The 24,689-nt window shown below is 36.9% G+C and overlaps 2 protein-coding genes across 4 annotated transcripts in view; one reads left to right on the top strand and one right to left on the bottom strand.

Annotated features, from left to right (window-relative positions):
• The first annotated feature begins 231 nt into the window (after positions 1-231).
• UCP1 (uncoupling protein 1) lies at positions 232-9,848 on the top strand. The gene is made up of 6 exons (XM_053582050.1): positions 232-514; positions 1,174-1,372; positions 5,127-5,321; positions 5,423-5,524; positions 6,773-6,953; positions 9,235-9,848. The coding sequence occupies exons 1-6, from the start codon at positions 389-391 to the stop codon at positions 9,347-9,349; spliced, it is 918 nt and encodes a 305-aa protein (XP_053438025.1). The 5' UTR covers positions 232-388; the 3' UTR covers positions 9,350-9,848.
• An 8,396-nt stretch (positions 9,849-18,244) lies between these two features.
• ELMOD2 (ELMO domain containing 2) overlaps positions 18,245-24,689 on the bottom strand; it is a 28,362-nt gene continuing 21,917 nt past the window's right edge. For 2 of the 3 annotated variants that reach the window (XM_053582018.1, XM_053582028.1), the window contains exon 9: positions 18,245-18,711. In XM_053582018.1, the coding sequence (XP_053437993.1) occupies positions 18,566-18,711 (146 nt within the window). In that variant the 3' untranslated portion in view covers positions 18,245-18,565. Of the gene's footprint in view, positions 18,712-23,890; positions 24,584-24,689 lie in introns of those variants that run through there. The other variant, XM_053582038.1, reaches the window with a different exon arrangement.

Raw genomic sequence — 24,689 nt, 5'->3', positions numbered from 1 at the left:
GCCGCGGTGACGACCACCGCAGAGCGCCCTCCACCTCGGATGCGCAGGGTGCAGCGGGCAGACTGCGCGGTGAGTGGCGAGGCTGTCGGGGTGCAGGGCGGGATGGGAGGGGCCTGGCACCCCGGGCACGCCTCTGCCAGGTCCCCGACCCGGTGTCTGAGACCTTGCTCCTCCCCGAGCGGCCGGTACATAAGTCACCGCGGAGGGCAGGGGCGCAGCAGGTCCTCAGACACTGGGGGAGGAGGAGACCCGGACCAGACCGTGCTCCGCCTGCCGCCGCCGCCGCGCCAGTCCCTGAGGTCGCAGGGAGCAGGTTCCCCCTGGCGGGACAGGCGTGAACAGGCAGCAAAGTAACTCCCCCTTGGCTGGAGCCCCTCGGCCCGCGAAGATGGTGGGCCTGACAGCCTCCGACGTGCACCCGACCCTGGGCGTGAAGATCTTCTCAGCGGGGGTGGGGGCCTGCGTGGCAGATGTGATCACCTTCCCGCTGGACACCGCCAAAGTCCGGCTACAGGTAGCGCCCGACGGGGATGGCAGGGCGTCTCAGGGCAGAGAGGGGACATCTGTTCCCTGCGTCCCCATGAGGCCTTGCTTTGGTTTAAACACCGTTCTCAGGTAGGGCAGCTGGTCACCTTAAGAAACGGTTTGACCTTGTCCCAGGGCTGATGCTTTCAGATGGGAAAATGGAACTATTTCGGGGATTTAACTGAAAAACTGGAAGAGCCATGTGTGGCCGGTGACCATGCCAAATTCTCCCAAAGGCGAGGGGGCACTAAGTGTTCTCAGAGCTAAGAATTTCAGCCTCTCCTGAGTTCACCCGTCAGGTGCTTTTTCTTTCTTCATTCTGCAGCGTACCGTCCCATCCTACTGTCGTAGGGGTTCTGGAGAGTTCATGGGAAAGCCAGGGTGTTCCAAATGTGCATTTGTAGCCAGCCCCCTTATATGTATAATGACATACGTATTATACACACACGAATTATACACTTCTCACGGGGAATGGGGACGATACTGCTGAAAAGGGGAAGTGGAAACAGTAGGGCAGTGGGAAAATCTTGGTTTAAGATTTCTCCATAGAGGACAGCCTGGTGCCAGCCTTGCTTTTTCCTCACCAGGTGGGCAGGCCCCCACTACCCAATTTTCACTTCCTCTGACCTACACCTTTCTCATTTCCAGGTCCAAGGCGAATGCCAGACCTCCAGTGCCATTAGGTATAAAGGTGTCTTGGGAACAATCACCACTCTGGCAAAAACAGAAGGGCCAATGAAACTCTACAGTGGGCTGCCCGCTGGCCTTCAGAGACAAGTCAGCTTTGCCTCTCTCAGGATCGGCCTGTATGACTCAGTTCAGGAGTTCTTCACCACCAGGACAGAAAGTAAGCTATGAGTGTTTCTGAGAAGAGCAGAACAGCCCTGAGCCTGGCTCTGTCCAAGAAAAGTAACATACAGGGTAGTGGTCGTTAGAACAGATTGGCAAGAAAACAACACTTGAACTCTACTCCCTTCCTCAAATGTTAGCTTATTGGTCAGAGAAAGAAAATAGTGTGCAAAATCAATTCTTTTATTTTTATTTCATGTTAATGTGAGGGTGTAAACAACCAAATCACAATATTTGGATTTGTTAGGTAGAGTCCCTGATCAATTCTTCAGATGCAGGATTGTACTTGTAAAAATCACCCAGCCAGTCAAGGAAGCTTTGAGCCTAATTTGGATCTCCATTTGAAGAATATGGATGGGCTACAAAATAATATTTAACTCAGAGTTCCATTGCTTCTTGGCCTTTTGGCTAAGATCAAGTGTAGTACCTCAAAGTTCTCCAAACAGCAAAGTACATCAGAAACACCTATGGAGATTGTTAAAAAATCCAAATGAGAACTACCACTACCATGGTCCTCTGAATGTCTGAAATGAGAGAATCTGTTTTCACAAGCTCCCCTGATAATTTTGGTATGTTACAAAGTACGGAACCCTTTAGTTTGAAGAAAAATAAACTCAGATTTTGTGAAGAGAGCAGAAAGGACAGGAAAAGACTTATTTAAGAGGTTCCTCATAAAATGTCTGATGCTAGGAAAGACCAGAGAAGAAAAGTGGACTTATACTGTAGTGAGTTTGATTAGGGGAAGAAGAGAAGAAAACTAACACTCCCTGAGGGCCAGGGTATTCCGAGAGCTCCTGCCAGTTTAGCTAGCATTTATTTGAGCGCCTACTTTGTGCCAGGCACCATTCTAAGTGCTTCAGATCCATCATAACTGGAAAGGTACCAATATTCTTATCCTTTCTCAAATGGGGAGACTGGGCTTGGAACAGTTGCTGAACTTGCCAAGGTCACACAGCTGTTTGGGGGCCACACCAGAGTTCAAACCCAAGCAGTTGGGCCTCTGACTCCAGGCTCCTAACCCCTGTGCTCTACTGCCCCCTGAACTTTGCATGAGATTCTGTACATCATTCAAACCACACCACAATGCTGTGAATAGAAAGTGTTAACAGAATATCAAAGCAATTAAGTAACACACACTAAATCACACAGCTAGTAAATATCAAAAACTCTTTCACGTGGAACAGAGAGATGTGCTGATGGTAAGCTGAATAGCATACCAAGTGACTACCTTGGTAGATTTCATCATTTCTGCTGAGTAACTTTTGAATGCTATAATTTTATGGGAAACTGGTAAATATTATTTATACAAATATATAAGGCAGATTTACCTACACTAATACTTTGAAAGTGAAGAAAAAGTCTGTGTGTTTCTCAATCAATACTGCATTGTCATGTTTATAGAAATAGCAAGGGAAGAAGCCCAGAGGCTGTGAAGCCGCCCATCCAGGTGGCTTTCCTCAGAGACTCTTTGAACCTGCTGCTAGGTACTTCAGGCATAAAGGTAATAAGGTGTATTTCGGCAGTGTTCTATGTTATGCTTAGCCAGTTCATTTAGCAAGCTTTATTGAATTGCCATGTGTCAGCAACTGTGTCAGATATACAGATGACAGATATGTCTCTAGGCAGAGCTTACAGTTAAGAGTGTGGGGTGTGTGGGGAGAATTTAATAGACAGATGCTGTGTTTTAAGTACAGCAATGATGGGGATACCTTCTGAGTAATGTGTTGCTAGGCAAATTAGTCATTATGTGAACATGATAGGGTAGATTTACACAAACACAGATGGTATAGTCTACTACATACCTAGGCTAGATAGTATAGCCTACTGCTCCTAGGCTGCAAACCTACACAGCCTGTTACTGTACTAAATACTGTAGGCAACGGGAACACAATGGTAAGTATTTGTGTATGTAAACATAGGAAAGGTAATGCATTGCACTGGGTCATTATGGTGGCTAGGACGTCATTTAGGCAATAGGATAAAAGAAAGGCAATAAGGAGCCAGATCACCAAAGGCCTGGCAGGCAATGCTAAGGAGTTTGGAGCTTATCCTTACAGTGGTGGGAAGTCATTATAAAAATGTCAAGCAGGGGAGTGGCATAAATGATTTGTATTCACAAGATATTACTTTGACAGCAGGATAGAGTATATAGAGAAAAGGCTAAATTAGAAAGGGGTAAGTTAGAAAGTGAGAAATGACCAGCGTATGCCCTAAAGCGTTACACTAGGGAAGGGGGTGGGGAGGTCAATCGGAAAGATTTAGGAAGTATAATTAACGGAACCGGTAAATAACTGGAAGTAAGTTATAAAGGAAAGGTAGAAATATAAATGATTTCCAAGTTTGTGGCTAAAGATACCATTAGTTGATGGAGAGAATATAGAAACTGTCATGGGGAAGGTAAGACATTCATTCTAGGACAAGTCAACAGGAAATATATAGTAGGTGCATGCGTTTGAGAGAAGGGTCTGACCAGATTGTCAGAAGTCTCAGAAGGGATTATCAATGGGCCAAACACAGCAGAGAGATTGAGTGTGGCGAGGACGGAAGAGTGATCATGATATCTAACAAATCAAATCCGGGCTCACTGGTTTCTGGCAAGAATATCTTCAGCTGAGGTGGAGCCACGGTCGGGAGTGATAAGCCAGGTTGTAGAGGATTGAGGAGAAGATGGGCTGTGAGAAGTAAAGACAAAGAATCTATCTTGTAAATCTTCTTCTTCTTCTTTTAGTTCTTAGAAAAGAAGAAGAGGAAGAAAAAAGAACATAGCCTTTTTCCCAAAGTGTTTGGGAAATAAAGAGAGGATTGGAGGGCTGGAGATTGGAGGATAGGATGAGAGCATCAGTACATCAAAATAAATTACAAATTAGGCCCAAAATGAAGGCAATTGTAATCATATAATATTTTCATAAAGATAATTATCTCTTATATGCTCAACTTCTGGCTTAGAATGATGAGAAAAGAGTACTGTCATAATAGCAGTGAAAATAATGCTGCCATTTTTGTGTATTTTCTTTGTGCCAGACAGTATTTTAAATGCTTTATCGATATTATTTTAAATCTCACATCAACTCCATGAGGTAGATATTATTATTCTTATTTCACAGATTAGGAAACAGAATTAAAGAGACTGAGAAGGTCCTTGATGGATAAATGTTATTGAGCCATAATTTTATATTTAATTATAGGAACAAACATTGGGCTTCAAGACAATTTGTATTAAATAATAACCTGCCTTGAGAAACACAAACTAATTTTTTTGATGTTTTAAGACAAAAAGCACTTTCTTAGCCTCTTCTTATTTTTGTCCCCATCAGATGTTGTACTGCTTAATGTTCCATACTGGAGCAACTTGTCCACTGGGCTTTTCCTAAGAAAACTCTAATAATTAACATTACCCTTTATGGGAGGAAGCATCATTGGTAACTGGTGACTATTTGCAGTTGGGAAATATTGAAAAAGAGCTAAACATAGGAGACAACTCAGATAAATAAGGAAAGAATAAAGCTTTAAATAAGCATTGTGCTTTCTTTTTCCTTGAAAATCTTTACTTTTTGAGAATTGAAGACCACTGAATTTCTCTAGCACAATTCTGGGTTGGCATATGATCAACCCATGGGCAAGCATTTGGGAAATAGAAAAGATAAAAGAATATAAAAAATACAAACCACTAAAATTTAAAAAATGTGAATGCATGCCAGGTCTTAACGTTTTTTGTTAATAAATAATACTTTCTTCTTTCTGGATGGCAACAGGTAGTCTTGGAAGCAAGATCTCAGCTGGCTTAACAACAGGAGGAGTGGCAGTGTTCATTGGGCAGCCCACGGAGGTTGTAAAAGTCAGACTTCAGGCACAGAGCCATCTACATGGCCTCCAACCTCGCTATACTGGGACTTACAATGCTTACAGAATCATAGCAACAACTGAAGGCTTGACGGGTCTTTGGAAAGGTAACTAACTTTGAGTAGACTTCATCACCATCCAAACACATATATCTAATTAGCACTTTATCATCAAATAGAGTAAGTAAACATTTTCTTTTTTTTTCCAGGGACCACTCCCAATCTGATGAGAAATGTCATCATTAATTGTACAGAGCTAGTAACATATGACCTAATGAAAGAGGTTCTTGTGAAAAACAAATTACTAGCAGGTAACTTCCAATTTATATAACAAACCATTCTGTACCTTTATAATTTCATCTTGGAGCTTTTGCAGCCAAATTAGACTCAATCTCTTCACTCTAATAATTTTCTCTTTTTAAAGAATTAAGTAATTTTAAATATTATATATATATACACAATAGAACCTCCATAGCTGACCACCTCCCTACAGTGACCACCTCCTTAAATTGACCTAAATTTTCATAAACCAGACAGGCACCTTATGTGCTCAAGGGAAGATCCTTACGTTGCACACCTCCATATATTGACCAGTTTGTTACAGTCCCTTGGGTGGTCAACTTACAGAGGTTGTACTGTGTGTGTGTATAAAACTTTCTGAGATGCATAAAAAGATCTACACCTTAAGTTTAGGAAGCTTTGTTGCAACAGAAGTTTTTAGCAACAAAAGTTTTTGTTGCTGTTTTGCTGCAACAAAGACAACATACAACTTCATTCTTATGTCAACATTATTCTCATTTAATCCTAATATGTGGGAGTTTTATTAGCATTTTATTCTTTATGCAAGAGAATTCAGGATGTAAGGTCCTTTCTGTACTATATTCAGTAGAGCTAGTTATATAAGGAGCTTGTCAGTGGTTTTACACCAAAAGTACTATAGTACGATAGAATAGGTTCTTAAAAAGAATATTCTATCAGTTTCTAGAGACATTAAAATTTCCTGTATGATGATTTTAATTCAATAAAAAAGTATTAGAGGCTGGGCCCGGTGGCTCATGCTTGTAATCCCAGCACTTTGGGAGGCCGAGGTGGGAGGATTGCTTAAGCTCACAAGTTCGAGACCAGGCTAAGATAGAGTAAGACCCCATCTCTAAACATAACCAGGCATTGTGGCGGACGCCGGTAGTCTCACCTATTCGCGAGGCTGAGGCAACTCTTCTCGCTTGAGCCCAATAGTTAGAGGTTGCTGTGAAATATAACACCAGGGCAACTCTACTGGGGGCAACAAAGTGAGACTCTTTCTCAAAAAACAAAAAAGGATTAGATGCCCATATGTTAGGCATTACCCTGGCCCCTAAAGAAAGAAAACTGGCAGGTTATTTTTTAAGTGCTTACAATCCCCTATGCCATTTACTGTTTGCCATCTTTTCTAGTACAGGTATAACCTTTCTTATTATATTTCATTTATTTATAAGACATCTACATTGACCTCCTGTTATCCACAGGTTTACAAGGATATGACAGATAACTAAACCATTTGTTTCATTGATACTCTTTAGATGATGTCCCCTGCCACCTGGTGTCAGCTCTTATTGCTGGATTTTGCACAACACTTCTGGCCTCCCCAGTGGATGTGGTGAAAACCAGATTTGTTAATTCTCCACCAGGACAGTACACAAGTGTGCCCAGTTGTGCAATGACAATGTTCACTAAGGAAGGACCAACAGCTTTTTTCAAAGGGTGAGATAGGATCTTCTGTGTCCATAATGTGTTCAGGTATCTGTGTGCTGGGGGACACTGCCTCATCTAAACCATTGACAGCCTACCAGCCTCAGTATATGCAGTATACTAGTGTTGGCTTTTCCTTGCCACAAATTTTTCTAATTCACTAACTTCACTGTCAGAAAATAAAAAGCTGGGATATTAAAAAGGCTCATAGGAAATCAATGCCCTTTCCATTGGCTGTAATCTATTGGAAATGTAGACAGAATTCTGCCTTCTCTGGGCAGAAGAACTTAAAGTAAAGGGAATGCCTAACAGAGAGCTATGAGGAAACAGGATTTGATTTTTTCACTACTTTAATTTGATGGACTCAACTTTTAAGCCTTTATTAAGGTAAAACTTAGAAAAGTCATTACCACCAACCTAGAAAGTGTTTCAGATAACTATGTGGTCTGGGTAATTATGACACTCACTTGCGTAACACTAGTATTATGTAATAGAGCACATTTTCCCATAATGCAATATTACATTCTATTGGAAACTACCTTCCTAAGAAAATATAGTATGGACTAATTTTTGGATATTCAGTGAGAATTACACTAATGGTTAAATAATAAAATTCTATAACCCTTTAAAGTTGTAACACAGCACTTCAACCTCATAAATTAACCCTGAATGCACATAATATAAAAAGTTCTAATTCACCATAATCTGCTTTTGTGATACATGTATACAAATGAAATGCATTATAAAATTAACTTAAAATGGATAGACCAGTTATTGAACCATTAGCCATTTTACAATAATTTTTTTTAAATTTAAAAGCTTTTGGGGGGAGATAACTAAAACATGGATGAACCCTGTAGTGCTAAGTAAAATAAGCTATATGCAAAAGGGCAAATACTGTGTGATTCTACTTACGTGGATGGTGATGATGGTTATGCTTAATACCAATGCACTTAATGGTACTGAACGTGAACTTTAAAATGGTCAAAATGGCAAACTTTATGTTATTTATATTTTTCCCCAATAAATCTCCCATACACCTGGGATTCAAGAGAAACATGTAAGAGACCTGGTGAAAAAAATCCCGTCAGGGGGTTATAGATTAGGGTTTGCCTTTTTTTTTTTTTTTGTAATTAAATCTAATCGAGGCTGATTTAACTGATGACATTGTCTTTTCCTGGAACATTTCTGTGCTGCAAATAGGCATTCAAAATCAATCATTTGGTTTCCATAGTTTGGCAGAATTCTCAAAAATAATGATGACAACACCAACACAACAGAAAACCCATTTAAACGCTTAGTTTCCCTAAGAACGAGAATTGCCAACATTGAGGCAGAACTGAGTTCTTGACTCTGGAATGTGGTCCACTTACCACTTCTTTGCTTTCTTCTCTTACTTTCTCTTTTAAAAGTTTCCTTTTTACGGGCAGCACCTGTGGCTCAGTTGGTAAGGTGCCCGCCCCATATACCGAGGGTGGCGGGTTCAAACCCGGCCCCGGCCAAAGTGCAACCAAAAAAATAGGCAGGCGTTGTGGCGGGTGCCTGTAGTCCCAGCTACTCGGGAGGCTGAGGCAAGAGAATCGCTTAAGCCCAGGAGTTGGAGGTTGCTGTGAGCTGTGTGAGGCCACGGCACTCTACCGAGGGCCACAAAAAAAAACAAAAAAAGTGTCCTTTTTATCTCCCATTCTGCAAAGCAAAACCAAACCAAACTTTCCCCTCCTCTAAAAAAAAAAAAAAAAAGTGTTTTTGAAACACTTGAATTTTACGTCCTTGTCAGAAGAAAACATAGGCTCCCACCAGGGAGTGAAAGGCGTTGTGGATTTGTATAGATCTCATCACCTGGTTTGTCGTTTGGAAGTAATATAGACTATCTAGAGGAAAGTTGATTTTTAGCAGAGGAGGGAATGATGAAGAATAGGTGATTTTAAGCATCTTCATCTGTGCGGTGGCAACACTGTGCTATCATAGGTTTAAGAATTTCAAACAAACTGGGCGGCACCTGTGGCTCAGTTGGTAGGGTGCAGGCCCCATATACCGAGGGTGGCAGGTTCGAACCCGGCCCCAGCCGAACTGCAAAAACAAAAATAAAATAGCTGGGTGTTGTGGCAGGCACCTGTAGTCCCAGCTACTTGCGAGGCTGAGGCAAGAGAATCGCTCAAGCCCAAGAGTTGGAGGTTGCTGTGAGCTATGTGATGCCATGGCACTCTACCTAGGGCCATAGAAACTCTGTCTCTACAAAAAAAAGAAAAGAATTTCAAACAAACTAATAGAATGGTAACATGCACTCTTCTAGATTCGTACCTTCCTTCTTGCGACTCGGATCCTGGAACGTCATTATGTTCGTGTGCTTTGAACAACTGAAGCGAGAACTGATGAAGTCAAGGCAGACCGTGGACTGTGCCACATAATGAACTTCAAGGAAAAGATGTAACTCACCAGTGGGAATCTTTGCTGACTAGATCATACAATTAAAAACAGAAAGAAAAAAAACCCCAAATATTATTCAGTTTATTTCACCCTAGAAAGATAAAGGAATTCTGTAGGGAGTTTGGAAATTTTTATATATTAAAAAAGAGGGAAACTAATACCTGTTTCATATAACTTTTATTCTCAGTGTCTTAAGGAGGAAGAACAGAACATTCAGTACACATCCTAGCAAAGGTAATGTCCAGATAAGTTACTGCAATCTACTGTGGATTTTTAGAGTGAAATATTATGATTATGTATGAAGAACTTTAAAATGTTTTAATTATAATTCCAACTAGTAGAAAAGAAAAATGAAGTGAAATGTAGTTTATATTTACGAATACTTAAAAAATGAAGTTATCAAGGAAAACTTAGACTGCTTTTTATTTATTAACAAGTTATCAGTTCATATATTAAATAAAGTATTGCTAATACTTCTAACATTTATCTTTTGGAATCTATACCTGGATATAAGAGTGGAAGTTTAGGGCGGCACCTGTGGCTCACAGGAGTAGGGCGCCAGCCCCATATGCTGGAGGTGGTGGGTTCAAACCCGGCCCTGGCCAAAAAATGCAAAAAAAAAAAAAAAAAAAAGAGTGGAAGTTTACTTAGAATACAAAAATCATATGACAGAGAGTGAAGGACCTTGGAATTATAGGCATAAAAATTTACTCTCAATGCTATTTGTACAGATTCTTAATTTGTGAAGGGCATATTTTATCACATCCATAACATTTGGAGATTATTGTCCTGGTATCTATCCCAGACTGGTTGAATTTTACAGCTGGAGGGTACCTTCGGGGAAGACAGAGGAACAGTGTGAGATTCCTACAGAGGTGAAAATGAATTTTCATGGCATCTTCCCAGCAAAGTTAAATTCAAATTCATCAATAGTATCTGTGATAACGTTTTCATGCCTACAAACTACATGCAGAAGAGATAGTGAAAGATTAAGCCAGAGATTCAAAAAAGTACATATAGGCCAAGGCCCAGCCTCGTTTTATGACAAAAATAAAGACTGCAGCAGGAAAACCAGGAAGGCTACAGGCTGTCAGGGATGGCTCTGTATCTGTTTTAATCTTCTCCATGTTAAGTTTACTGCTGTGGTTTCCCCCTGGCTTTCATGCTTACCTTCCCCATTTGTCCCCTCTAAAAGCCTCTTGGAGCAGATGTCTCAGTGTCTGCCTAGACTGTTGGGCTCTTAACCTCCTTGGCACTCACTGGCCTGAATCCCCACTATCATGTCAGCACCTGCCTTTTTTAGAGTCTTCTGGCCACCATAGCCAGTTTTACCCACCTGTGCTCAGCACGCTAGAAGAACTGGGAAAATACCCCTGGGCACAGGCCCACACCAATATTGGATAGTAGTTGGTTTATAACTCAGTTCCTTCAACCCCCAGTGGGAGTGCACTGGGGTATCACCATCCAGTTACACACAGTAGTGTTTTGCTTACTAGAAAAACCCTTCTCGGGCTGACTTCAATGTCCTATTTCAGTTCCCTACTCCCCTACCAGTGTTTCCTGGGATCATCTCCCAGATGAACTGCAAATCCTTTTCTCAAGGTCTGAATCAGAGGGAGTCCAAACCAAGACAAACCATAACCCTACAGTAGCGTGTTTCTTTCAAGAATAAGAAAGAAAACATATAACATCATTTCTTTGCTGGAACCCTGGTCAGGCAAAGGACAGTAGCAAATGAGGGAAGAAGTTAGCCAATTTCTGGTACATAGAAACGTCAGTCTTCAGAAAATATTTGAGGGCCTGCTGCTCATGCTAGACACTGGCTATACAGTGATGAATAAAACAAGCATAGGCTCTGCCCCTGAACAGAAGGAAATGTATTGACCTGGTATCAGAATATACCTGGGGATTTACGGAGTGCCCCGATAACAACCTCAGTGATGTCATCTGATAGGGAACACAGCCCTGGGGGAAAAAAACCCACAGGAGGCCTAAGAAATCACCATGCAGTGATTTTTCTTTTTCATGCAAAACAAATGGCAATAGTCCCAGTGATACCTTGTTATTTAACAAGGTGAGCCATTACCTGAAACATGGTGAGACGTAAAGTCTGCAAATCTGCTTGGAAATCATACTTTCTTCCTTCTGTCTTCATTTCTTAAGGTGGGAAGATTTTTATTATGGCATATAACATATATACATAAAAGTGCATAAAGCAAGTGAACATTTCAGTATATTATTACAAAGTGAACCAAAAAGTAATCACAGTGAAGCTCAAGAAACAGAAGATTGCAGGCACCCCAGAACCACCACACCTAGGATCACCACTCACAACTAGCTTAACTTCACTTTCACGGTAAATGCCATGTGTGTGTTTCAAAAGCCAGTGTCATGGTAATCCTTTTGTTTTAATGGAGATTCACTAACTAATATGCATCTCTAAATTATGTGGCTCATTTGCCTATTTTTGAACTTTACATATAGAGAACCATCTAGTATGTTTTTTGTACTGTGTGGCATATTTTGATAATATTATGAATTCATCATCCATGTTGTTTCATGTAGATCTAAGTTCATACATGTTTAGTGCCATACAGTAGTCTACTGTTTGAAGATACAATTTATTTATGTTTGATGGAAATTTGAGTTTCTCCTAGTTTTAGCTGTTAGAGTGATGACACCAATGTTTTTATGATGTGTGTTAGGTTCATATTGATACTGTGAACAAGTACCATAAACTAGGTGATTTAAAACAACATAAATTTATGATCTTACAGTTACAGAGATCAGAAATCTGAGATCAGTTGGCAGGGCTGTGTTCTTTGACAGGTTCAGGGGAGAATTCTATTTCTTGGTTCTTTTGGCTTTAGAGAATTCTTGGTTCATTGGCTTGTAACCACATCATTACAATCTCTGCTTCTTTCATCACACTGCCTTCTCTTGTAGTCAGATTTTCCTCTGCCTCCCTCTTATAGACATTTATAATTCCATTGGGCTAACTCAGATAATCCAAGATAATTTCCCCATCCCCAAATCCTTGACTTATCCCATCTACCAAATCACTTTTCCAGGTAAGATAACATATTCAAGGTTTGGGTCTTAGGGCTTGGTCGTCTTTGTGGGTTATTACCTAACCTACCACAACATATATCCTGGTGCACACATCATTTTCTATAGGGTATCTACCTGGAATCAAATTTCCTTACTAGATGTGACATATTGGATTATTATTCAACAATATTCACTTCCTCCCTCTACCTTGGACTATACTTCCCTACTACTTGTCTTTGGGTTTGGCCACATAACTTGCTTTAGCTAATGGTATAGGAGGTATGAGTAGAGAATTTAAATGTACTTGTATAGCTGACTTTCCCACGAGTGCTGTAATCACCTGCTATGAATGCAATCACTATGTACTATAATCACTGTGCCCTGAGTAGTTGCCCATCTAAGGCAATTTTGGAGACCTATGGAGCAGTTTGATACAGATCATTCTCCTCTAAATACAGATACTGACTTAAAAAATAAATACTTTGAATCTATAGATTGCATTAAATCTTCAAGATCAATGTGAAAATAGTTTTCTAATCCAAGAATATAGTATGTATCTCTATCGATAGTTTCAAAAAATGTATTTCAAAAGTATTGTAGTCTTCCTCATAGTCATGACACTTCCTTTGTTGTATTTATTGCTGGGTTCCATTTTTAAATGCTGTTATGAATTTTTACAGTTTTATTTTTTGTCTTTTTCTGGGATATAGAAGTGCAATTTATTTTTTTACATTGATTTTATTAGCAACTTTACTGAACATTTATTACAGTTCATATACCAATTTGTATCTTCTACAAACACATTCATAACACTTGTGCACAACAACTTTTCTATCATTTGTTATATTGCTGTAGGTAGGATCTCTAGCACAATGTTGAATAGGTGGGCTGTGATAATTTGCATTTATTCAGAAAATAATCATTCCTGTGCCCGTCTCAATGAGTGCTTTGCCCTGCTCCATTGATGTTGGGCTTGGCCATGCAACTTGTCACAACCAACGGAATGTTAGTGGGCATGAGCAAAGGCTTGAAATAGGTTTGAGCAATTGGGCTGTTCTTGTGCTTCTGCTATTACCATGAGAAGAGCATGCCCTGGGTAACCCATCAGTCCTAGAGGCTTTAGACTCTATGGAGATGACCAGAACTGGTCATCTACTCATGGTCTAGACTTAAGTCCAACCAAATTCAGCTAAGATTAGCAGAGATATTAGCCTAATGATGCATGGGGAGTAAATGCTTTTTGTATGCCACTGAGATTTTTTTATGGTGGTTGGTTTTTAATATATCTTCTACTGTAGCAATAGCTGACTGATACAGTGGTGACAGAGTACATTCTTTCTTACTTTGATCCCAATATTTATTTTATAAAGATATATTTTGTAAAATCAAGGTAATAACTATTTCTCATTTGCTAAGTGTTTTTCTTAATATGAATGGATGTTGAATTTTTATCAAATTTTTTTCTGCATCCAAGATCATCATATGACTTTCAAATGCTAATTTGGCAAATCCCATTAGTTTTACTTTGGGCATTAAGGGAGCTAAGCCATAATTTGTCACATACTAAAACAATATATATCTATAGGTCATTATTATTTATTTAGTGTTACTAGATTCAGTATGCTAATATTTTATTTAGAATTATTACATCTGCAGTGACATGGGCAATTTTCCATATTGTTGCCTTTTAATCACACAGGGTTTCATGAATTGCAGAGTCAACACTCTATTTTTTGCAGGAGTGTCTGAAAACTGACATTATTTTACTCTTAAATATGTTTTCAAACTCACCGGTACAAGCCATATAGAATGTTGGATTTTTTAGTGGAAAGGGTTTTAATTGCTGATTTAGTTTAACAGCTCTAGGACTTCTGTTTTCATATTTTTTCTTGTATACTTCTTATCAGTTCCTATAAATATTCTTATAGAAATTTCTGTATTTTACCTAATTTTCAAATTATTAAAATTATTCTTAATATTCTTTCAACATCTATAGGATCTGTAGTGATGTTTCTTTTCATATTTCACTTTTGACATTATTTGCTTTATTAGTTTCCAAAGTTTATCAATACTATACTTTTAAGCAAAAACTTATTTCTGTTAATCCCTATTTATTTAAGCTCTTCAATATTTCCTTCTCTAATTTCCTTAGGTTTACTTTGTTCTACATCAAACTCCTTAAGATGGATGCTTTCTCTTTAATACACAGCTTTTCCTTTTTCTAATATATACACCTAAAGCTACACTTAGTACTAACTCGTTAAATACTTCTCCAGCCTTATGCAACCAGTTCTACATGTAGTATTTTTGTTTGTTTCAAACAAGATACATACACACACACACGGAGGAATGCTGTGCAACTGTAAAATAAAAAAAAGAAGCTAATGTATTAGTATGAAAATAGATATATTTTATGATGGAGTATAGAAATTTTATGTAATGTTAAGGAAAAATAGTGCAGTCTAGTATGAATTATTCTTATTCTTTGTACAAATGGGGTGAACATGGTAGCTTTTTAAAAAAATGAACCAAATTTTTAGTCTCACATCCAGTTAATCTCATTCAGCATTATAAATAGGTCATTAGAAGTTAAAAATTCACAAAATAAAAAATTGTTGATATATTCTGATTTACCTATAACATGATTAGATAAGACAAATGTCTCATGGACACAAATGACATACGTAAGGGAAGAGGCACGTGGGGAGAGAGCAGAAGTGTCAACTCAAAGGCTTACAACAATTTCAACAACAATTTCAACATGTTTATTTACTCACTTGACATTCCAAACAAAATGACATTTCACACAATTGCTTTTACATAAGTCAACTACCAAAGTAGACAAAGTCAAATCCTTTAAATGTCCAACTGGTACTTTCCCCCGCAGAGAAAGATACTGTTTAAATATTTCTTGAACACTTTAACAGAAGCACAGAATTGTTCTCAAATAGTAGTTGGTTCTTACCTGCACTACACTTTTTTTTTTAATGAAAAGCTGAAGAAAGAAAAAAAGGAAACCAAAACACCAAGTCGTAATTCCTCTCACATTTTTAACAATTCCAGTAATCTTCATTTAAAAACTGCTGTGTCAAAAGGTTCATGAAATGAAAATGAAAATTAGGTCTTCCCACACTTGTCCATAGAGAAGTGGGGTGCGGAACTTATCATGAGAGAAAATAGCTGCTGGTCCCCAATTATTATTTCAAGAAGGATAATAAACATTTTTGCCATTCAAACAAAACTGCCTCTCTTCTGTGCCATGATAATATGTAACCTTTCCTGTTCTGTCAATAAGCTACACTTTTCACACTTGTGTGATGCAAATCTTTGACCAAGTTCTATTTTACTGAACATTCTCAATGGAAACAGTGCATGAACAATTATGAACATGGAATAAAAATGAAGAGTACATATATATTCACTTTGAAAAATACATACATACACAAGTAGCTCTTAACATAGAAAAAATCAGTATGGGCATTTTTAAGAAAAAAGATTATTTTCTAAACTGTAAATGGTGCCAGTAAGACACTAATTTTTGTATCTAGCTATATCACTGTATTTATATACAAAGAGAGGTTGGTATAGGTTCACTGATGTCCCCTGATTTCTCCCATTTCCTTAAAGATTGTCTTTCAGAACATATTTGAACTGTAACTATTACATTTTTAGGTTATTGTAGTCACTGGCACAGTCTCTTCAATTGGGCTCATACAAAATTCGTTTCAACATTGATTCATTTTTTTAATGCTCAAACTAATGTAATTTTCCTGTTACTTTAATGCCACAATATTCTATCACTACTTTGGTATTTTACTAATTTATAGAAATGGGTAAGATTCTAAATATGGATTTTAAGACTACATAAAATCCTAACATATATATGTTAAAAGTAAGGGAAATTAGGAAGGTAGACACATTTATCGTATTTTTCTTTTCATGTATATCACTATCACATATAAGTAGGAAGTCTCATGTTACATATTAACTTACAATTGACACTAGTGACATTGTTATTGGCTTTCAGATTATCAAATCTTAGAACTTGTTGTTGACTTTTAGATCAATTTGCTATATAAGTCTCTGAAATGGTTACTGATTATTTTAAGCAAAAACAGAATGATATCTGTAATGTACAAACAGGTGGATTTAAAGAACTTATTATTCAGCAAACGTTATAATGACATTTTCTTAGCATCATTATAGTTTTTCCTTCTTAGAAGGGTTTTCCCATACATTTAGTGATGTAAAATTTTCCCCTTCCATACGCAACCATTTTTTATTAAGTACACTGACAAAGGTTTAAATCAGTCCAAGGTCTCAGATGTTGGAAGATTAAAAGATAAAGATAAGTGTTTTCAATATAAACATTAAAATAAGAACAATTGCTTTCCATGTAATAGTTAACACCTTAATACAATGAACTTCAATGGTTACCTGATCCTTGCCAGGATTTTGCTAATGTGTCATAAAACCCTAGCTGGATCATAAAACATGAAAACATTTTTTTTTTTTATTAAGTGAAGCTATTCCCAAAATTGAGAAGTCCCCTGAAAGAACCTGATTTTTAAATTCCTATAATACTGAAAAGGTAGATTGCCACTATTATAAGGAAGTGAACCCAATTTTAAAAACAGCTTCTTCTTGTTGAGAAAAAACTTCTAATGCACAAACTTTTAATATATGCACAACATGGCATCTGTTATTTTCCAGTTGGATATTGCTTACAACTGTTTACTTTCACAAGTTTGAAGGGAAAAGTTTGGTAACAGACATGAGCAAATACTTGAAAAGTCTCATGTCTTGCTCCATCACGTATAAGCCAGTACCTAAACACTTGATATATAAACCACATAAAAGATGTGCTCCATATCATGTTTTAGATTAAATTACATCTGTAATAGGTTGGTTTCCATAGGATTTAAGGACAATTTAAACATGAACTTTCCTATCTTTAAATGTTTTTAGTTTTGTTACGAGTACAAATGTCTGAAACCACCAAGAAAAAATCATTCCCGTTAGAATCTCATCACTGTATAATCCCTGACCATACTTGCTGCCCTCCTGAGATTTTAGGAGAATAAAGCTATACAAAAGTACACAGTCATCAACCTGTGTTTAGTTTAGTGTCCCACAGACTTAACATAAAGTCTATAAATCATCATCTAAAAACACCATGGAGCCAAGCAAAGAGAAGCAAGAGTTAACAGTTAAGTCAAACAAACCAATGATGTTTAACTGAGATTTTTAAAACCCTTTACGTTTTCTTCCTTAGTCTCAAAGACAGTTTTACTGAAATAAAAACTGTCTTCTGAATATAGTCAAGATTTTATTTGCAAATACATATCTTTTCATAAACACACATTGATAGAAAAGCCTCATAAAAGGCCCTTATGCCAAGCACTAACTAAGGTTCTTTTCAACAATTGATAAAAAGTGAATACTGAAGGTGAGGAAATGACTGTAAGCTTTAAAATAACACTGTGATATTTTAAAGTGTATTACTTAAAACAAAAAGCTAGTCACCAATAATGTCATTCTCTCGTTATCATGTTCAATTACCAGAAAAACCAAAAGGAGGCCATGACTCTGCATCCTCTCCCTGACTTCTCTGTGCTCTTGTTGCTACTAATAAAGTAACACTATGACATGTGATTGAAATGCAAACAAAACCATAAAAACTACTCTTGCTGTTAATTAACCTAAAAATAAAAATAAGACAAAGAAAATTAAAAACAGCCAAGCTAAAAAAAAAAAAAATCTTACAAGAACTTTTGAAAATGAGTCAACTTGAGAGCTACAACACATAAAAATGGAAACTGATGTTACACATGTTAATCAACCAATTTAATACAAATATACCTGATTTATACTTTTACACTTACTGGGTCAAGTCCCAAGTTCCATACTGTAGTTCACATGACTCTACAGAGAGGATCTTTGGAAGGATAAGGTACCTTTGGAGAACAGTGTATAAACAATTGTAAACATACACTGATTGTCCACTAGCTTTCTTAAATAGAATTTCTGAAATATTTTTGTAGGAAATTATATAAGAGTGTAATTGATCAGATAATTTCTATTACAACATATAAATTCTGTTGTGTGTGCAAAATATGGTAAAAATAGAAGATAAAATGGATGATTTATATTTTTAAAGTAAGTGCTACATTATAATTTAGTAAGAGTCCTTTAATCTTTTCATGAAACTTCTCTCTATACAAGTTGAAATACATAATGCTTTCTGGTTCTTCTTCAAACCAAAACTTGTCAAATTCATAGACAAGATAACCTGCAGTTAGAGAAAAACAAAGCATATATTCCTCAATAGTGAAACCACATTTAAACCATCTCATTTTTATAAAGTATACAACCATCCTTTAAATTCCATATTAGGATACAAATAATTTACATCCTTTAAATTCCATACTAGGATACAAAAATAATCTTTAAATTATTAGAAACCACAGGGACTTAACAAGTAGTATTTTTGTACGTTCAAAATAAACAGCAACACCAATAAAATATTTAGTGTACATTTATTATTTGTCTTAAGAAACCAATAAAATATCTCAAACTTGAGAGATGGGCTACTTTCAAAAGATATCTTGAAAATTTATCCCCAGACACTCCAGAAGCACAAAAATGAAAGTAATAAATGTTAAAGAAGGCTAAAATATGAGAAAACTATTTTCTACTTGATTTCTAAATCTGAATTATTTCTGCTTTTTTCAATGAACTGTCAGCATGTTTTCATTATCTTTCAAAAAAAAAATGAACTAAAAATAGGCTTAATAGTTTTGTTTGGTTTTTCAATTACAGCAGCTAAATTAAGCCCCCAAAAGTTAAAATTATTTCAAGAAACTAAACGTTTTTATATATCTATATACACAGATGTATTAATTTAAATGTGAATTTAAACCACTCTACATCCAAATGTATATCAACAATTTGGATTGAATGGATAAACAATGTGTAGCATGTAATAGAATACTAAGCAATAAAAAGAAATGATAGTTAATTGGAAAATTTTGCTTTAAATTAAAATTTTTTTAAGGCCAGGTGTGGTGGCTCATGCCTGTAATTCTAGCACTCTAGGAGGCCCAAGTGGGTGGACAGCTTACGCTCACAAGTTTGAGACCAGCCTGAACGAAAGTGAAATAGAAAAACTGATGCAAGAAGATCGTTTGACCCAAGAGTTGGAGGTTGCTATGAGCTATGATGCCATTGCATGCATCAGGTGACAGATTGAGACTCTGTCTCAAAAAAAAAAAAGAACATTTTTTTAAAGTTTTCATTAAAAAGTATTAATACTGATCACAAATTATGCAGAAAGAAACCCGATAAAAAAGAGCACCTACTGTATGATTCCTCTTAAACACAATTCTAGAAATAAATGCAAACTCATCTGTGGTGACAAAAAGCTATATGGTTGCCTCGGGATGGTTGGGAAGGGGCGAGAGGCACGGATTACAAAGGAGCACAAGGGAACTTTTGTGGGTGGGAGTATATTTAACATTTCAATCACAGAGATGGTTCATGATTGTACACGTTAAAGCTTATCAAGTTGTGCACTTTTAAATATGTGTAGTTTACTGTATATCAGTTATACCTTAATAAATCTGTTTTAAAAAGTGGAAAAAGAACCTAAAGCCTATTTTATATTCAACCAAATGTATTTATTTTTAAAAAATTCTTCTGCTATGTTGACTGTGTACTCGTTTACTCTCATAGCAACCCTATGATGCAAGTATGATGTTATTATTTCCTTTTTACCAAGGAGGAAACAGGTGTAGAGAGACTAAATGATGTGCTGAAATCACATAGTCTGTACCTAGTTATTAATATCCTGTTTTGATTACAATCTCATTGCATATATATATATACACAAATATATATTTCATCTCATCCTTAAGAAGGGATGAAAGTGACTTATTCCAGCTAAACAGGAGAAAAACAATCCAATAACTTTACACAAAGTGTGGCTACACTGTCCAAATTGCCTAGTATGAAAAAAATGGAAGTTCCCGTTCATTAAGCAAACATTAATAGGTAAAAACTATCACATTCCATCATTGAAATATCACCTCCCAAGAAGGCCAGTTTAAGAAAGACTTCAGATTAGTTTCTTGATATGTGATAAAACAGATTTTTGTTAATTGGGATATATAAGAAAAATCAAAGAATGAAACCTCAGAAGACTATCTTTTTCTTGGTCCCAAAAGACAGGTTGAGAATGGTAATTATTTTTCAATATTAATTTCTGTGTTTATTTTATTAAACATTTCTTTTATGTATGTATTAGGACAATAGTACTTGCATAGAAATCACCCATAAATATACAAATGGAGTCTGTGTTCTCCCCTCTCTTATCCCCAACACACCAACAGGGATGTACAATGAAAAAAAAGCCTAAAGATTAATGTTTTGGGTAGTAGGGAAAGTCAGATAACTATCCAAATTTTATGGCATGCCATTTTTTCAATAATACTGGTTATTAAGTTTTAGATATTTTCAATACTATGCCCTTTAAATTGCTTTTCATTACTGTCAGTAATGTGACCCATTTAAATGACTATACTTCATATAAGGCCTGGAACAAATTCAAGTGTGAAATATTAGAAAATTCTCTCTTCTGAATGAGATTATTGGTCTGTAACGTAAATTTCAGCATTCTTGAAAGACTGGCTTAAAGAACTGAGACTATGATAGCTAAGTTGATTTAAAAGGGCATCAGGAAACAGCAATAAAAAAATGATATCACAATTCTAGGAAACTGGCAGGCCATCCTTAGGATAAGATCTCTGAAGCTTTGCAGAAAATATTGGAAAAGAGCTGTTTCCATGAAACACACATATTGGCCTTAGTTCCTAAGGTTTGGAACACTTAGACTCAATAGAAATTACCTCTCAAAATTTCTAAACTTAAAATGCCCTGCCTGCTTCTACCACAAGGTTTAAAAATAAGGAGACGATAGGAAGGGGGATTAACTGTAAAGCAGCATGAGGGATCTTACTGGGAAGACAAAAACATTCTAAAACTGGATTTTGATGATGGTCATACAACTCAGTAAGTTTACCAAAACTCACCAAGTATACACCTAAAATCAGTAAATTTTATGCTATATAAACATACCTCAATAAAGCTGTTAATTGAGGAATAACTTTTTATTATAAAACTTGATGTGCTATTGTTTTTTTGAACCACCAAACCAAAAGTCCAGTTAAACGTGTGGCTCTGAAAAACTATAAGGGAGATATGCTGACATAGAGTCCTCCTGAGTCTTCCTGCTGGACCAGTGGTCAGCAGTTTCCCAGGCTGGTGGATATATGGTCACAGCCAAAATGTACAAGAAGTAACACTAGAGCTAAAAAGTTAAATCACCACTCACAACTGCCTTTCATATACAGAACAAAAAAAATATTTTTTTTAAGGTACAAAAATAAAGGGGTAACAGGGAGATGAAGGCAAATTTCATAGAAACAAACAAACAAAAATCTGAAAGCTATCTCTTTATAGCTCTTTCTTCTGGAGAAAAACTATGACCCTGGAACTGATTTGAGAAAATTAATTGGGCCTACTCTTACATCAAAAAGAAATTATTATTATAGTTAGAATAGGTCCCTTCTGAGAAGAAAAACATAATCTTAATTACAACATGAAACTTACAGTGGTAAGGTGTGAAAAATCTGTTTTTAAAGAACTTATGCCAAAGAGGCATGTGTGTTTAAAAGCTTCAACAAAATTGAAAACAAGTAGCTTCACTGTTTCCAGAAGATCTACAGCTCTGTGGATCTGAACTGATAGACACAAGGCTTCCACAAGGGTTATACAGTGACTTTTCTACCCCAGATATTACCTTGATGCCCCTTCTAGCAGAAGCCAACCAAGACGTTGGTGTTGAGGGCACTGAAGATCAACAATACCTGAAGATACCCAAGTTACAGTCTTTAGTGGAAAAAATACAGGACAGAGGTCATTTTGTACAGCTTTCCTACCTACCAACTTCTTGGTTTATTTACTGATTTCAATACAGTGAATTTGCTTCTTTAGGGAGGTTTTTATTGTTTCTTTTTATTTTTGTTTTACAGTCAATGGATAGGATTAGCTAAAGATTGCATTTCCTTAGAGAAAAAAATATATCAGAAGCAAGTGAGCAAAGTCCCAGCAGCAACAACTTTGGGATGGCAAAGGAAAGCTGCTCATGCCTGCTAGGAATCCTCAGTCCACTCAGGTAAGAAATCATTAATGCTGGTCCCTAAGAATGTGAAAAAAATCTCTCCCTCTATCTGAAGACATGTTGCACTGACTCCTACTTTGTGTGACTATCCCCATAAGATCCTTACCTATTAAGGGGACCAAAAAGGACCTGGACATAAAATGCTGGGGCTAGAGTGAGAGGATGGGTTGAAGATATACATTTTGCCATCATTAGTACATGAACGGCATTTCAAACAAGGGACTTAAGATTATTTAGGGAGAGAACGAGGGCTAGGAACAGACGTGGGCCCAGGGCAGGTTCTAAAGGGGCACCTACATTTAGTAAGGCAGTGGATATGGGTGGAAATTCCCGTGAAGTGGAAGAAAAGCCACAAGAGTGCGACATCAGAACAGCCAAGACAATGTTTCAAGAAGAAAGGTGTGGTCATTCAAGCTTAGCTGCTAACGGGATCAAATAATATGAAGGAAAAACATGGTAATTATATTTGCCAACAAAAAATGTTGTTGGTGTCTTTGAGAAAACCAGTGTCAGCAGATGAGTGGGTAGAAAACTAAATTGAAGTTAGATAAAACTGGAGGTGAAGAAAAGAAAACCGCATTTATATGAAAAGTTTTATGATCCGGAGGTGAATGTCACCCTAAGGGAAAGTTTTGCTTTGTTTTTGAAGATGCAAGCTCTACAAATGCAGGGACTTTGCCTTATTCTCTGCTACATTCCTAGGGACTAGACACACCTTATGCAAGTGAATGAATGAATAGGGTGAATGGAACTACAGATGCAGGTCTTCAGTAGAGAAGGAAAGACAAATAACAGAGAAAGAACTGGATAATGGAAAGGTTTCAGGTAAGAGTTCCCAGAGAAGATCACATCTAAAGTGAGATTTGAAGATGAACGGGCATTACCTGAAAGAAGGTGCAAGAACAGTGTCCCAGGCTGAGTGAATGTCACCAGCAAAGGTACAAAAGTGAGAGGGAATAAAATTGGAGCAACTAAAAGAACACAAGTATGCCTAAACTTTAGACTGTGGGGGGTTGGTAATGTGGCAGAAGGAGCCTGGAGAGGTTATCAAGGTTTGCATTATACAGGACCTTGTAATGGGGACCCTTTGAAGAATTTTAGACAGTAGAATCAAATGATTAGATTTTCATTTTAAATAACTACACCTTCAATGTGGAAACTATTAGAAGAGTGTCATCATAGAGAAACAACAAAAGGCTAATAATAGTAACATAGTAACAAAGGCCCAATAACACCCATTTACAATGGGAATGGGAAAATAGTAGACGAATTCAAGAGAAATGTAGGATGCAGACAAAACTGGAATTAGGAATTTAAGTAAAGGTGGAAGAGCTTATGGGAAAGAGAGAGGTGGATGATACCGTCACAATGTAGATGAAGAAGTTACGATTTGGCCATTTATTATCTAAGTATTTTCTTAAATCCTACCAACATGCAAGTGACATTCTAAAGATGCAAAAAGATTAAGATAATATGAAGCAAAATTAGATTTGAATTCTTTGCTTCTGATCAATAGCCTCAGAAGATAGACTCATTCAATTAAAGTTTTAGCATTCAAATATATCAAAAAGTTAATAGAACAGAGATAGTAACAATAGCTTTAGGAATAGTTATTAAGTACCCCCAACCAAACACAAAAAAATGGGCCTTGAAATAAGGGGGGTGGAAAGTTCTTGGAAAGGAATTGATTAAAAAAGTAACAAAATAGTCTGCAAATGGTCTGTCTTTGAGTCAACAGCATTCATTAAGCAGGGAATATTCATTTTGGAGTTAACTAGACAATGAATGTCTACAGAAAAACTAAATTCTAAATTTGTCTGCATGTGAAAAATTGTCTCATTAAATTTACCAGCAAATATGAAAACTTAAGTAGAAAATACTCTTGGGGACCCATCTTCCATGATTTTCCTGTTTTTCAAAGATCCTAAATAATAAAATGGTAAGTATAAATTATATACTTCATCAAGGTATTAGATTAAAATATATATTATACCTTCAAAATGATTTAAGATTTCTCTTAGATATAATTT

Source organism: Nycticebus coucang, chromosome 1 (assembly GCF_027406575.1).
Source record: "Nycticebus coucang isolate mNycCou1 chromosome 1, mNycCou1.pri, whole genome shotgun sequence".
Taxonomy (NCBI): domain Eukaryota; kingdom Metazoa; phylum Chordata; class Mammalia; order Primates; family Lorisidae; genus Nycticebus; species Nycticebus coucang.
This window is presented reverse-complemented; position numbering and strand designations above follow the sequence as displayed.

Excerpts from the sequence above, each read along its gene's own strand:
- UCP1 (XM_053582050.1), top strand. The coding sequence starts at position 389 with ATGGTGGGCCTGACAGCCTCCGACGTGCACCCGACCCTGGGCGTGAAG. Across the intron at positions 5,322-5,422 it reads CTTGACGGGTCTTTGGAAAG|GGACCACTCCCAATCTGATG; the intron begins GTAACTAACTTT and ends TTTTTTTTCCAG. Across the intron at positions 5,525-6,772 it reads GAAAAACAAATTACTAGCAG|ATGATGTCCCCTGCCACCTG; the intron begins GTAACTTCCAAT and ends GATACTCTTTAG.